This window comes from Nannobrachium achirus, assembly GCF_963921795.1.
Source record: "Nannobrachium achirus genome assembly, chromosome: 16".
Taxonomy (NCBI): domain Eukaryota; kingdom Metazoa; phylum Chordata; class Actinopteri; order Myctophiformes; family Myctophidae; genus Nannobrachium; species Nannobrachium achirus.
Window position 1 is genome coordinate 16,678,185 of NC_137823.1, and position 15,953 is coordinate 16,694,137.

Sequence of the window (15,953 nt, forward strand, 5' to 3'; positions counted from 1 at the left end):
ACCTATTGGGAATGTGCTTGCAAGATTTCACGCACATCCCAGGCTGTGTTCATGATTTGAGGTGTTTTTGGCTTTGGACACTTTATCGCTGCTTGCAGCTATATTTATTATTATTATTTTATAATTTTTTTGTGTGCACTTCATAGGCATGTTAGATAAAGGTCCTTAGATTGCGTGTAGAATGTTTCATGCAAATTGCAAAAAAAATCCTAGAATAAAAACGGGTTTAAGCGTTTTACAAACTGCTCAAAATGATATAGCGCCCCCCTTTGGCCATTTGGGGTAAGATTGGTTTCAGTGATATTTGAACTAACCCTCTACACTATTTTGTCATGAAAATGTGACTTTGCTTGTATGTTTTAGAGGCAGAAGAATAATTTGCATAAAAATGCAATATTGTTTGAATTATTTAAAAAAGCATGTTTCAATGTTAAAGAAATCCGATCTGACAGATCTTTAGATATCGGTCCAAAGTTCACGTAAAAAAAGTTTTGTGCACGTGACGCGAAAATTCCAGAATAAAAGCGGGTTTACGCGTTTTACAAACTGCTCAAAGTGGCGGAAAATCGAAGGGCGGAGCTTACTTAACAACGACACAGATGTCTTCCGCTTGAGTCAAAGCACGCGTGTAACAAGTTGCAACGAAACGAGTCATGACTTATGCCCGTTTGAAGTTTGAATTTTCAGACGCTTCGTATAGCGCCCCCCTTTGGCCGATTGGAATAAAATTGGTTTCAGTGATACTTTGACTAACCCTCCACATCTTTGCCAAATGCCATGAACGTGTAACTTTGCATGTATGATTTAGAGGCCGAAGAATAATTTGCATAAAACCGCAATATATATTGAATTATTAAAAAAATATATTTCACTTTAAAAGAAATCCAACCAGACAGTTTGACCGTATTGGTCCAAAGTTCATGTGAAAAAAGTTTTGTGCACTTGACGCGAAAATCCCAGGAGGAGATAGATTTTTACTGTTTTTCATATAATTCCGAATTGTGGGAGACCTAAAGGTCAGAGGTCAAAAGTTAGAGGGTAAAAGTTGTTCGGCATGAGGAGACGCATAAGTGTATACAGGTTTCATGGCTGTACGTATAACAGAGCATGAGCTATACCTGTTCAAAGATCGCACTTTCGAAGGCTTCCTACAGCGCCACCATTTGGCCGATTGCTATATAAAATAATAGCACACTTCGCCACTGTAAACTGAACACATTGATGTTTTTATTTTCATTTTCTCACTAAGTATGTAGGAGTAGAAAGGAACCGAAGTTTTGAGGAGAACTTGATATAGTATGCCTGCCTGATAGATAAATAATGACAATATCTAAAGTGTGCTCGCCTTATAGGCGAGCCCACAATAATAACTTGGTGTTCTCCTCCAGGTGCATGAAGATGGCTCTGGTTCATGACATGGCAGAGTGTATCGTAGGAGACATCGCTCCATCAGACAACGTCAGCAAAGCAGAGAAACACAGGCGGGAGCAGGTACGCTAACCTCCTGTGTTGTTGTTATTAGTCACAAGTCCATTCAGATGAAACCCACGGACAGACGTAATCACTTTCACTTTGACTCAGATTGTTCAAAAGTAGTGAAAGTAGCAGATTTCCATGGAGATCTGCTAACCAGTTTCACTTTCAAAATGGTCAAAGTACTGAAAAATAGCATATGTACAGATCACAGCCTGTCACTGCAAAGTGTTATGAGTTTGTAGACTGCTATTTGTTCTGCTTTTATGTGACACTCTTGTATGATGAATTAAGGGGGTTTCCAGACGGTACGCGGTCACCGCATCCTAGTAATTCATTTTCAATGGGAGGCGAGCGGCTATTTTGGCCGCACAGAGAAGTTTTGGGGCGGTGAGGCAAGTGGGCGCGGTCCCGTGAAATCTCTGCGAGCGTATGTTCATGTCTCACCGCGGTGCGGCCCCCGCTGATCCTAGCGGGAGCCCCCGCGGCAACCGTGCTCCGTCTGTAACCCTCTTTAGGCCGGGCATTAATTTCTTAAAATCATTTAAAAAACTATTAAAAGTTGAATTACACGTTTTCTGTCCCAAAAGCAACAAAATAATGTCCTAATAACCTCTCTTCTCTTCTCTTCTCTTCTCTTCTCTTCTCTTCTCTTCTCTTCTCTTCTCCCTCTCCTCAGGAAGCGATGACACATCTAACAGATCTGCTGCAGGATGGACTTAAGCAGGAGCTTTACGGACTATGGGAGGTGTGTGTGCTGCTTGCAGTCATCTTGTTTATTGTTCCTCAGCAGCACTATACAGATCCATCTCATAAAATTAGAATATTGTGTAAAAAAGCATTGCAGATGCCATAGCATCATAACTGACTGTGGAAACCTCCCACTGGAATTCAAGCAACTCTGACTTCAGAAGGTTGACATTTCTCTGTTATAAATCCTTGTTTTGAGTGGTCTTGTGTAATATTGTAATATTTTGAAATATGGACTTTTGATATTCATGAGCTGTATGCCATAACAATTGTAACATTTGTAACTAGAAAATATTGTTCCTTCGAAACAATTGTGGGCTCGCTTCAAGCCAGAAAACAATGGCTATAAAAGTACAAAATGTCAAGATCGCAGGCAGTGCTCTCTTTGACCTTACTGACGTCAAAGATTGGTCCATTTTGTTCCAAAAATGTGTTGTGCAAAAGTTGACCCGCTGGTGGCGTTATAAAAGGCCAATGTAAGAAGGGTGGTATCTGTTCCTTGACCTATTGGGAATGTGCTTGCAAAATTTCACGCACATTGCAGGCTGTGTTCATGATTTGAGGTGTTTTTGGCTTTGGCCACTTTATCGCTGCTTGCAGCTAAATGTATTATTATTATTATTATTTTGTGTGTGTGCACTTCATAGGCATGTTAGATAAAGGTCCTTACATTGTGTGTAGAATGTTTCATGCAAATTGCAAAAAAAATCCTAACGGGTTTAAGCGTTTCACAAACTGCTCAAAATGATATAGCGCCCCCCTTTGGCCAATTGGAGTAAGATTGGTTTTAGTGATATTTGGACTAACACTCTACATCTTTGCCAAATGCCATGAACATGTTACTTTGCATGTATGATTTAGAGGCAGAAGAATAATTTGCATAAAACTGCAATATTCATTGAATTATTAAAAAAAACATGTTTCAATTTTTTTGTAATCCGATCTGACAGATTTTTAGATATTGGTCCAAAGTTCATGTAAAAACAGTTTTGTGGACGTGACGCGAAAATTCCAGAATAAAAGCGGGTTTAAGCGTTTTACAAACTGCTCAAAATGGCGGAAAATCTAAGGGCCGAGCTTACTTAACAAAGACACAGATGTCTTCCGCTTGAGTCAAAGCACACGTGTAAGCAAGTTGCATGTCTTCAAACGAAACGAGGCATGACTTATGCCCGTTTAAAGTTTGAATTTTCAAACGCTACGTATAGCGCCCCCCTTTGGCCGATTAGAATAAAATTGGTTTCAGTGATACTTTGACTAACCCTCTACATCTTTGCCAAATGCCATGAACGTGTAACTTTGCATGTATGATTTAGAGGCAGAAGAATAATTTGCATAAAACCGCAATATCTATTGAATTATTAAAAAAATATATTTCACTTTAAAAGAAATCCGACCTGACAGTTTGACCGTATTGGTCCAAAGTTCATGTGAAAAAAGTTTTGTGCGCGTAACGCGAAAATCCCAGGAGGAGATAGATTTTTACTGTTTTTCATATAATTCAAAATTCTGGGGGATCTAAAGGTCAGAGGTTAAAGGTCAGAGCGTAACAGTTGTTCGGCATGAGGAGACGCATACGTGTATACAGGTTTCATGGCTGTACTTAAAACAGAGCATGATCTATACCTGTTCAAAGTTCGCACTTTCGAAGGCTTCCTACAGCGCCACCATTTGGCCGATTGGAATAAAATTGGTTTCAGTGATACTTTGACTAACCCTCTACATCTTTGCCAAATGCCGTGAACGTGTAACTTTGCATGTATGATTTAGAGGCCGAATAATAATTTGCATAAAACCGCAATATTGATTGAATTATTAAAAAATTACATTTCACTTTAAAAGAAATCCGACCAGACAGTCTGACCGTTTTGGTCCAAAGTTCACATGAAAAAAGTTTTGTGCGCGTAACGAAAAAAACCCAGGAGGAGATAGATTTTTACTGTTTTTCATATAATTCAAAATTCTGGGGGATCTAAAGGTCAAAGGTCAAAAGTCAGAGCGTAAAAGTTTTTCGGCATGAGGAGACGCATACGTGTATACCGGTTTCATGGCTGTACCTCAAAGACAGCATGAGCTATATCTGTTCCATGTTCGCACTTTCGAAGGCTTCCAACCGCGCCACCATTTGGCCGATTGCTGTATAAAGTAATAGCACACGTCGCCACTGTAAGCTGAACACATTGATGTGTTTATTTTCATTTTCTCACTAAGTATGTAGGAGTAGAAAGGAACCGAAGTTTTGAGGAGAATCTTGATATGTATAGTATAGTATAGTATAGAAATAAATAATGACAATATCTAAAGTGTGCTCGCCTCACAGGCGAGCCCACAATAATGACAATATCTAAAGTGTGCTCGCCTTACAGGCGAGCCCACAATTAATACTACTATAATAGTCATTAAGCTACTAATATAGACTGAAGGAATTAAAGCAGGTCATGTATGGAATTGTAACAGCTGAAATCAATAATATATCAGTATTCCGGTATTAACCTGCGGGCCGCATTAAAGCTATACTGTGTAAGTTGCTCAACAAGTGGTCAGTAGCGGTATTGCTTTTTTCGGCCGTTTTTCGCCCGGAGTCGCCGCGGACCACCGGAGCGGGGCCGCAAACCACCGCGACCGATAACTAATCCGTAGAGGGGTAGAACGTAATTTTCTGACCAGGATTTGGGAAGTAAGAGGTTAAGAATCCTTAACCATCGTAAACACTGTTGCTGAGGGAGCCTACTTCCTGAAGAGACGGCAAGCACGCTGTGATTGGCCCGGTAGTGTATCATGTGTGTATGATCCTATGTGACCCGTGCTGGGTCACATAGGTTCCACTCTGTATTTGGCCGGAGGGGATGATGGAAAAAATAGCTATGCATTATTTGTGGTTATTTATTTTGTTAACATGTGATTCCAGTTACATTCAGCTGATTCGGGCACAGGGTCCTTTATGCCGCGCAGGTAATGCTGCAACCACTATGACATTTTACATTAATTGACACACAAATAATTGTGATTAACAATTTAGTCGTGTTTTTGGCATTGAACACTGGAATGTGAATACAAATGTCATTTATTTGATGTTGCACAGAACAGAGCTTGACTAATAACTTTAAAGTGCTTTAATGCTATTCTGATTTGTATTTAATAAAGGTGTGAAACTGTGCACTGTTCTAAGGTTACCGTATACAGGTTTCCTTGGTCCGTTTTAATGTGTTTAGCTTTGTTTCTCTGACCTTTTGAATGTAATTACAGGCTGCCCCACAGAGGGGCCAACAGGTTCAGGAGGAGGACTAGGGGTGTGTGGCCATAACAGGTAAGTCCAACGAGAAGCAACAGCCACAACACAGAGGGTGGGGCAGAAACAAGTGGCCACTAATTCACTCTTCTTAAGCCCCAGGGGGGTCCAGGGAAAAAATCGCCTAAAATGTATGCCCAAATTGGAACAGTTGTGGACACAATACTACAATGATTGTGGCTAATCTTGTCCCACCAAATGTCAGCTAACCCCTGAAAATTCACAAATGCAGTGTAAAACATCACAAAAGATGATTGAAAAAGCTCGCCGCCTATGGAAATTTTGCCTTCTGAATAGTAAATGAGCCTCAAGACCTCATTGAAAACACATATAGTGAATAGAGAAATTGTTCACCAAGGTGTCATCAACTGATAGGCAAAATTGTATGAAAATATTCCAAACTTTGTAAACTCAGATGTTTTAGTGAGAGTAGTGCTGTAATATTAGTAATGTTAAAGTATAGGGTGAAAAATTATAAAAACAAGTAACAATAAGTTGTAACTAGCAAAGAACATTTCTAAGATAGTCTCGCTTTCTTCCTGCTCTTACAACTTCCCTTTCCTGAGCAACGTTAAGAACTTCCTCCTGGGGATTCCGAGGTGTTCGTTGTGGAGATTATTGCAAAACATATTTATGGACATTGCTCCTACAGATTTTGGCCTAAACTCACTTAAAGCGGTACACAATATCTCTAAAGTCATGTCATCAACATGGATCTGTCCCATTTTCCATATTCCCCCCTGATGGGCTACGATTGCCTTCTAAAGTTTGTGTATGCGACGTGACGGGCGCTTATCTCCCGATTAGGGAGTCTTACTGGTGTATCTTGTAGACCAGTAGTTTGACAGGTATGGGGGTATCTTAGTGGTGTAGTGTATCTTGTAGACCAGTAGTTTGACAGGTATATGGGTATCTTGGTGTTGGTGTATATTGTATACCAGTAGTTAAGTCAGGTACATGGGTATCTTAGTGGTGTAGTGTATCTTGTAGACCAGTAGTTTGACAGGTACATGGGTATCTTAGTGTTGGTGTATATTGTATACCAGTAGTTAAGTCAGGTACATGGGTATCTTAACGGTGTAGTGTACCGCAATGACTAATTGTATTTTTCCGGTCCAATCCCAACTTGTATTCAACTATGCAACTTATCAACATTATAATATGATAATAATGTCTCTTCCTGCAGGTCCTCGTGCCACGCCCACCACCAAGAGCACAGAGTGGTCACTTTGTCCGGAGTGGCCACTCGCCACAGAGTAGCCAGACTCCGGACAGAGTGGCCACTCTGAGCGCCGAATCCTAGCCACTCGACCATCAGGGATGGACTGTGTGTTGTGCAAAAGTTGACCCGCTGGTGGCGCTATAACAGGCCAATGTAAGAAGGGTGGTATCTGTTCCTTGACCTATTGGGAATGTGCTTGCAAGATTTCACGCACATTGCAGGCTGTGTTCATGATTTGAGGTGTTTTTGGCTTTGGCCACTTTATCGCTGCTTGCAGCTATATTCATTATTATAATTTTTTGTGTGTGTGTGCACTTCATAGGCATATTAGATAAAGGTCCTTAGATTGTGTGTAGAATGTTTCATGCAAATTGCAAAAACAAATCCTAACGGGTTTAAGCGTTTCACAAACTGCTCAAAATGATATAGATGAAAAGATATATTTGGCCAATTGGGGTAAGATTGGTTTTAGTGATATTTGGACTAACACTCTACATCTTTGCCAAATGCCATGAACATGTTACTTTGCATGTATGATTTAGAGGCAGAAGAATAATTTGCATAAAACTGCAATATTCATTGAATTTATTTAAAAAAGCATGTTTCAATTTTAAAGAAATCCGATCTGACAGATCTTTAGATATCGGTCCAAAGTTCACGTAAAAAAAGTTTTGTGCACGTGGAGCGAAAATTCCAGAATAAAAGCGGGTTTACGCGTTTTACAAACTGCTCAAAATGGCGGAAAATCGAAGGGTGGAGCTTACTTAACAATGACACAGATGTGTTCCGCTTGAGTCAAAGCACGCGTGTAACAAGTTGCATGTCTTCAAACGAAACGAGTCATGACTTATGCCCGTTTGAAGTTTGAATTTTCAAACGCTTCGTATAGCGCCCCCCTTTGGCCGATTGGAATAAAATTGGTTTCAGTGATACTTTGACTAACCCTCCACATCTTTGCCAAATGCCATGAACGTGTAAATTTGCATGTATGATTTAGAGGCCGAAGAATAATTTGCATAAAACCGCAATATTGATTGAATTATTAAAAAATTATATTTCACTTTAAAAGAAATCCGACCAGACAGTTTGACCGTATTGGGCCAAAGTTCATGTGAAAAAAGTTTTGTGCACTTGACGCGAAAATCCCAGGAGGAGATAGATTTGTACTGTTTTTCATATAATTCCGAATTGTGGGAGACCTAAAGGTCAGAGGTCAAAAGTTAGAGGGTAAAAGTTGTTCGGCATGAGGAGACGCATAAGTGTATACAGGTTTCATGGCTGTATGTATAACACAGCATGAGCTATACCTGTTCAAAGATCGCACTTTCGAAGGCTTCCTACAGCGCCACCATTTGGCCGATTGCTGTAAAAAGTAATAGCACACTTCGCCACAGTAAACTGAACACATTGATGTTTTTATTTTAATTTTCTCACTAAGTATGTAGGAGTTGAAAGGAACCGAAGTTTTGAGGAGAACTTGATATGACTGACTAGTATAGTATAGTATAGAAATAATGACAATATCTAAAGTGTGCTCGCCTTATAGGCGAGCCCACAATAATGATAGTAATAATAACTTGGTGTTCTCCTCCAGGTGCATGAAGATGGCTCTGGTTCATGACATGGCAGAGTGTATCGTAGGAGACATCGCTCCATCAGACAACGTCAGCAAAGCAGAGAAACACAGGCGGGAGCAGGTACGCTAACCTCCTGTGTTGTTGTTATTAGTCACAAGTCCATTCAGATGAAACCCACGGACAGACGTAATCACTTTCACTTTGACTCAGATTGTTCAAAAGTAGTGAAAGTAGCAGATTTCCATGGAGATCTGCTAACCAGTTTCACTTTCAAAATGGTCAAAGTACTGAAAAATAGCATATGTACAGATCACAGCCTGTCACTGCAAAGTGTTATGAGTTTGTAGACTGCTATTTGTTCTGCTTTTATGTGACACTCTTGTATGATGAATTAAGGGGGTTTCCAGACGGTACGCGGTCACCGCATCCTAGTAATTCATTTTCAATGGGAGGCGAGCGGCTATTTTGGCCGCACAGAGAAGTTTTGGGGCGGTGAGGCAAGTGGGCGCGGTCCCGTGAAATCTCTGCGAGCGTATGTTCATGTCTCACCGCGGTGCGGCCCCCGCTGATCCTAGCGGGAGCCCCCGCGGCAACCGTGCTCCGTCTGTAACCCTCTTTAGGCCGGGCATTAATTTCTTAAAATCATTTAAAAAACTATTAAAAGTTGAATTACACGTTTTCTGTCCCAAAAGCAACAAAATAATGTCCTAATAACCTCTCTTCTCTTCTCTTCTCTTCTCTTCTCTTCTCTTCTCCCTCTCCTCAGGAAGCGATGACACATCTAACAGGTCTGCTGCAGGATGGACTTAAGCAGGAGCTTTACGGACTATGGGAGGTGTGTGTGCTGCTTGCAGTCATCTTGTTTATTGTTCCTCAGCAGCACTATACAGATCCATCTCATAAAATTAGAATATTGTGTAAAAAAGCATTGCAGATGCCATAGCATCATAACTGACTGTGGAAACCTCCCACTGGAATTCAAGCAACTCTGACTTCAGAAGGTTGACATTTCTCTGTTATAAATCCTTGTTTTGAGTGGTCTTGTGTAATATTGTAATATTTTGAAATATGGACTTTTGATATTCATGAGCTGTATGCCATAACAATTGTAACATTTGTAACTAGAAAATATTGTTCCTTCGAAACAATTGTGGGCTCGCTTCAAGCCAGAAAACAATGGCTATAAAAGTACAAAATGTCAAGATCGCAGGCAGTGCTCTCTTTGACCTTACTGACGTCAAAGATTGGTCCATTTTGTTCCAAAAATGTGTTGTGCAAAAGTTGACCCGCTTGTGGCGTTATAAAAGGCCAATGTAAGAAGGGTGGTATCTGTTCCTTGACCTATTGGGAATGTGCTTGCAAGATTTCACGCACATTGCAGGCTGTGTTCATGATTTGAGGTGTTTTTGGCTTTGGCCACTTTATCGCTGCTTGCAGCTAAATTTATTATTATTATTATTATTTTGTGTGTGTGCACTTCATAGGCATGTTAGATAAAGGTCCTTACATTGTGTGTAGAATGTTTCATGCAAATTGCAAAAAATATCCTAACGGGTTTAAGCGTTTCACAAACTGCTCAAAATGATATAGCGCCCCCCTTTGGCCAATTGGAGTAAGATTGGTTTTAGTGATATTTGGACTAACACTCTACATCTTTGCCAAATGCCATGAACATGTTACTTTGCATGTATGATTTAGAGGCAGAAGAATAATTTGCATAAAACTGCAATATTCATTGAATTATTAAAAAAAACATGTTTCAATTTTTTTGTAATCCGATCTGACAGATTTTTAGATATTGGTCCAAAGTTCATGTAAAAACAGTTTTGTGGACGTGACGCGAAAATTCCAGAATAAAAGCGGGTTTAAGCGTTTTACAAACTGCTCAAAATGGCGGAAAATCTAAGGGCGGAGCTTACTTAACAAAGACACAGATGTCTTCCGCTTGAGTCAAAGCACACGTGTAAGCAAGTTGCATGTCTTCAAACGAAACGAGGCATGACTTATGCCCGTTTAAAGTTTGAATTTTCAAACGCTACGTATAGCGCCCCCCTTTGGCCGATTAGAATAAAATTGGTTTCAGTGATACTTTGACTAACCCTCTACATCTTTGCCAAATGCCATGAACGTGTAACTTTGCATGTATGATTTAGAGGCAGAAGAATAATTTGCATAAAACCGCAATATCTATTGAATTATTAAAAAAATATATTTCACTTTAAAAGAAATCCGACCTGACAGTTTGACCGTATTGGTCCAAAGTTCATGTGAAAAAAGTTTTGTGCGCGTAACGCGAAAATCCCAGGAGGAGATAGATTTTTACTGTTTTTCATATAATTCAAAATTCTGGGGGATCTAAAGGTCAGAGGTTAAAGGTCAGAGCGTAACAGTTGTTCGGCATGAGGAGACGCATACGTGTATACAGGTTTCATGGCTGTACTTAAAACAGAGCATGATCTATACCTGTTCAAAGTTCGCACTTTCGAAGGCTTCCTACAGCGCCACCATTTGGCCGATTGGAATAAAATTGGTTTCAGTGATACTTTGACTAACCCTCTACATCTTTGCCAAATGCCGTGAACGTGTAACTTTGCATGTATGATTTAGAGGCCGAATAATAATTTGCATAAAACCGCAATATTGATTGAATTATTAAAAAATTACATTTCACTTTAAAAGAAATCCGACCAGACAGTCTGACCGTTTTGGTCCAAAGTTCACATGAAAAAAGTTTTGTGCGCTTAACGAAAAAAACCCAGGAGGAGATAGATTTTTACTGTTTTTCATATAATTCAAAATTCTGGGGGATCTAAAGGTCAAAGGTCAAAAGTCAGCGCGTAAAAGTTTTTCGGCATGAGGAGACGCATACGTGTATACCGGTTTCATGGCTGTACCTCAAAGACAGCATGAGCTATATCTGTTCAAAGTTCGCACTTTCGAAGGCTTCCTACAGCGCCACCATTTGGCCGATTGCTGTATAAAGTAATAGCACACGTCGCCACTGTAAGCTGAACACATTGATGTGTTTATTTTCATTTTCTCACTAAGTATGTAGGAGTAGAAAGGAACCGAAGTTTTGAGGAGAATCTTGATATGTATAGTATAGTATAGTATAGAAATAAATAATGACAATATCTAAAGTGTGCTCGCCTCACAGGCGAGCCCACAATAATGACAATATCTAAAGTGTGCTCGCCTTACAGGCGAGCCCACAATTAATACTACTATAATAGTCATTAAGCTACTAATATAGACTGAAGGAATTAAAGCAGGTCATGTATGGAATTGTAACAGCTGAAATCAATAATATATCAGTATTCCGGTATTAACCTGCGGGCCGCATTAAAGCTATACTGTGTAAGTTGCTCAACAAGTGGTCAGTAGCGGTATTGCTTTTTTCGGCCGTTTTTCGCCCGGAGTCGCCGCGGACCACCGGAGCGGGGCCGCAAACCACCGCGACCGATAACGAATCCGTAGAGGGGTAGAACGTAATTTTCTGACCAGGATTTTGGAAGTAAGAGGTTAAGAATCCTTAACCATCGTAAACACTGTTGCTGAGGGAGCCTACTTCCTGAAGAGACGGCAAGCACGCTGTGATTGGCCCGGTAGTGTATCATGTGTGTATGATCCTATGTGACCCGTGCTGGGTCACATAGGTTCCACTCTGTATTTGGCCGGAGGGGATGATGGAAAAAATAGCTATGCATTATTTGTGGTTATTTATTTTGTTAACATGTGATTCCAGTTACATTCAGCTGATTCGGGCACAGGGTCCTTTATGCCGCGCAGGTAATGCTGCAACCACTATGACATTTTACATTAATTGACACACAAATAATTGTGATTAACAATTTAGTCGTGTTTTTGGCATTGAACACTGGAATGTGAATACAAATGTCATTTATTTGATGTTGCACAGAACAGAGCTTGACTAATAACTTTAATGTGCTTTAATGCTATTCTGATTTGTATTTAATAAAGGTGTGAAACTGTGCACTGTTCTAAGGTTACCGTATACAGGTTTCCTTGGTCCGTTTTAATGTGTTTAGCTTTGTTTCTCTGACCTTTTGAATGTAATTACAGGCTGCCCCACAGAGGGGCCAACAGGTTCAGGAGGAGGACTAGGGGTGTGTGGCCATAACAGGTAAGTCCAACGAGAAGCAACAGCCACAACACAGAGGGTGGGGCAGAAACAAGTGGCCACTAATTCACTCTTCTTAAGCCCCAGGGGGGTCCAGGGAAAAAATCGCCTAAAATGTATGCCCAAATTGGAACAGTTGTGGACACAATACTACAAAGATTGTGGCTAATCTTGTCCCACCAAATGTCAGCTAACCCCTGAAAATTCACAAATGCAGTGTAAAACATCACAAAAGATGATTGAAAAAGCTCGCCGCCTATGGAAATTTTGCCTTCTGAATAGTAAATGAGCCTCAAGACCTCATTGAAAACACATATAGTGAATAGAGAAATTGTTCACCAAGGTGTCATCAACTGATAGGCAAAATTGTATGAAAATATTCCAAACTTTGTAAACTCAGATGTTTTAGTGAGAGTAGTGCTGTAATATTAGTAATGTTAAAGTATAGGGTGAAAAATTATAAAAACAAGTAACAATAAGTTGTAACTAGCAAAGAACATTTCTAAGATAGTCTCGCTTTCTTCCTGCTCTTACAACTTCCCTTTCCTGAGCAACGTTAAGAACTTCCTCCTGGGGATTCCGAGGTGTTCGTTGTGGAGATTATTGCAAAACATATTTATGGACATTGCTCCTACAGATTTTGGCCTAAACTCACTTAAAGCGGTACACAGTATCTCTAAAGTCATGTCATCAACATGGATCTGTCCCATTTTCCATATTCCCCCCTGATGGGCTACGATTGCCTTCTAAAGTTTGTGTATGCGACGTGACGGGCGCTTATCTCCCGATTAGGGAGTCTTACTGGTGTATCTTGTAGACCAGTAGTTTGACAGGTATGGGGGTATCTTAGTGGTGTAGTGTATCTTGTAGACCAGTAGTTTGACAGGTATATGGGTATCTTGGTGTTGGTGTATATTGTATACCAGTAGTTAAGTCAGGTACATGGGTATCTTAGTGGTGTAGTGTATCTTGTAGACCAGTAGTTTGACAGGTACATGGGTATCTTAGTGTTAGTGTATATTGTATACCAGTAGTTAAGTCAGGTACATGGGTATCTTAACGGTGTAGTGTACCGCAGTATTTTTCCGGTCCAATCCCAACTTGTATTCAACTATGCAACTTATCAACATTATAATATGATAATAATGTCTCTTCCTGCAGGTCCTCGTGCCACGCCCACCACCAAGAGCACAGAGTGGTCACTTTGTCCGGAGTGGCCACTCGCCACAGAGTAGCCAGACTCCGGACAGAGTGGCCACTCTGAGCGCCGAATCCTAGCCACTCGACCATCAGGGATGGACTGTGTGTTGTGCAAAAGTTGACCCGCTGGTGGCGCTATAACAGGCCAATGTAAGAAGGGTGGTATCTGTTCCTTGACCTATTGGGAATGTGCTTGCAAGATTTCACGCACATTGCAGGCTGTGTTCATGATTTGAGGTGTTTTTGGCTTTGGCCACTTTATCGCTGCTTGCAGCTATATTCATTATTATTTTTTTGTGTGTGTGTGCACTTCATAGGCATATTAGATAAAGGTCCTTAGATTGTGTGTAGAATGTTTCATGCAAATTGCAAAAGAAATCCTAACGGGTTTAAGCGTTTCACAAACTGCTCAAAATGATATAGCGCCCCCTTTGGCCAATTGGGGTAAGATTGGTTTTAGTGATATTTGGACTAACACTCTACATCTTTGCCAAATGCCATGAACATGTTACTTTGCATGTATGATTTAGAGGCAGAAGAATAATTTGCATAAAACTGCAATATTCATTGAATTTATTTTAAAAAGCATGTTTAAATTTTAAAGAAATCCGATCTGACAGATCTTTAGATATCGGTCCAAAGTTCACGTAAAAAAAGTTTTGTGCACGTGGAGCGAAAATTCCAGAATAAAAGCGGGTTTACGTGTTTTACAAACTGCTCAAAATGGCGGAAAATCGAAGGGCGGAGCTTACTTAACAAAGACACAGATGTCTTCCGCTCGAGTCAAAGCACGCGTGTAACAAGTTGCATGTCTTCAAACGAAACGAGGCATGACTTATGCCCGTTTAAAGTTTGAATTTTCAAACGCTTCGTATAGCGCCCCCCTTTGGCCGATTGGAATAAAATTGGTTTCAGTGATACTTTGACTAACCCTCCACATCTTTGCCAAATGCCATGAACGTGTAACTTTGCATGTATGATTTAGAGGCCGAAGAATAATTTGCATAAAACCGCAATATTGATTGAATTATTAAAAAGTTATATTTCACTTTAAAAGAAATCCGACCAGACAGTTTGACCGTATTGGTCCAAAGTTCATGTGAAAAAAGTTTTGTGCGCGTAATGCAAAAATCCCAGGAGGAGATAGATTTTTACTGTGTTTCATATAATTCCAAATTGTGGGGGATCTAAAGGTCAGAGGTCAAAAGTCAGAGCGTAAAAGTTGTTCGGCATGAGGAGACGCATATGTGTATACGGGTTTCATGGCTGTACCTCAAACACAGCATGAGCTATACCTGTTCAAAGTTTGCACTTTCGAAGGCTTCCTACAGCGCCACCATTTGGCCGATTGCTTTAAAAAATAATAGCACACTTCGCCACTGTAAGCTGAACACATTGATGTTTTTATTTTCATTTTCTCACTAAGTATGTAGGAGTAGTAAGATACCGAAGTTTTTGAGGAGAACTGTCTGTCTGACCTACTTATAACTAGAAAATATTGTTCCTTCGAAACAATTGTGGGCTCGCTTCAAGCCAGAAAACAATGGCTATAAAAGTACAAAATGTCAAGATCGTAGGCAGTGCTCACTTTGACGTTACTGACGTCAAAGATTGGTCCATTTTGCTCCAAAAATGTGTTATGCAAAAGTTGACCCGCTGGTGGCGCTAAAACAGGCCAATGTGAGAAGGGTGGTATCTGTTCCTTGACTTATTGGGAATGTGCTTGCAAGATTTCACGCACATTGCAGGCTGTGTTCATGATTTGAGGTGTTTTTGGCTTTGGCCACTTTATCGCTGCTTGCAGCTATATTTATTATTATTATAATCTTTTTTGTGTGTGTGCACTTCATAGGCATATTAGATAAAGGTCCTTAGATTGTGTGTAGAATGTTTCATGCAAATTGCTAAAAAAAATCCTAACGGGTTTAAGCGTTTCACAAACTGCTCAAAATGATATAGCGCCCCCCTTTGGCCAATTGGAGTAAGATTGGTTTTAGTGATATTTGGACTAACACTCTACATCTTTGCCAAATGCCATGAACATGTTACTTTGCATGTATGATTTAGAGGCAGAAGAATAATTTGCATAAAACTGCAATATTCATTGAATTATTAAAAAACATGTTTCAATTTAAAAAAAAAATCCGATCCGACAGATCTTTAGATATTGTTCCAAAGTTAATGTAAAAAAAGTTTTGTGGACGTGACGCGAAAATTCCAGAATAAAAGCGGGTTTAAGCGTTTTACAAACTGCTCAGAATGGCGGAAAATCTAAGGGCGGAGCTTACTCAACAAAGACAC

General features: G+C 40.1%; 2 protein-coding genes across 2 annotated transcripts in view; both read left to right on the plus strand.

Annotated features, from left to right (window-relative positions):
* LOC308300841 (5'-deoxynucleotidase HDDC2-like) overlaps nucleotides 1–15,953 on the plus strand; it is a gene marked incomplete at its 3' end in the record, with an annotated part of 59,387 nt that overhangs the window by 28,404 nt on the left and 15,030 nt on the right. The window contains exon 4 of the mRNA XM_080744738.1: nucleotides 2,153–2,221. Within this exon, the coding sequence (XP_080600864.1) occupies nucleotides 2,153–2,221 (69 nt within the window). The remainder of the gene's footprint in view (nucleotides 1–2,152; nucleotides 2,222–15,953) is intronic.
* LOC308300304 (5'-deoxynucleotidase HDDC2-like) overlaps nucleotides 1–15,953 on the plus strand; it is a gene marked incomplete at its 3' end in the record, with an annotated part of 28,834 nt that overhangs the window by 72 nt on the left and 12,809 nt on the right. Inside the window, exons 2-6 of the mRNA XM_080744122.1 lie at nucleotides 1,389–1,491; nucleotides 5,470–5,530; nucleotides 6,699–6,887; nucleotides 8,329–8,431; nucleotides 9,078–9,146. Of these exons, the coding sequence (XP_080600248.1) occupies nucleotides 6,886–6,887; nucleotides 8,329–8,431; nucleotides 9,078–9,146 (174 nt within the window). The 5' untranslated portion in view covers nucleotides 1,389–1,491; nucleotides 5,470–5,530; nucleotides 6,699–6,885. The remainder of the gene's footprint in view (nucleotides 1–1,388; nucleotides 1,492–5,469; nucleotides 5,531–6,698; nucleotides 6,888–8,328; nucleotides 8,432–9,077; nucleotides 9,147–15,953) is intronic.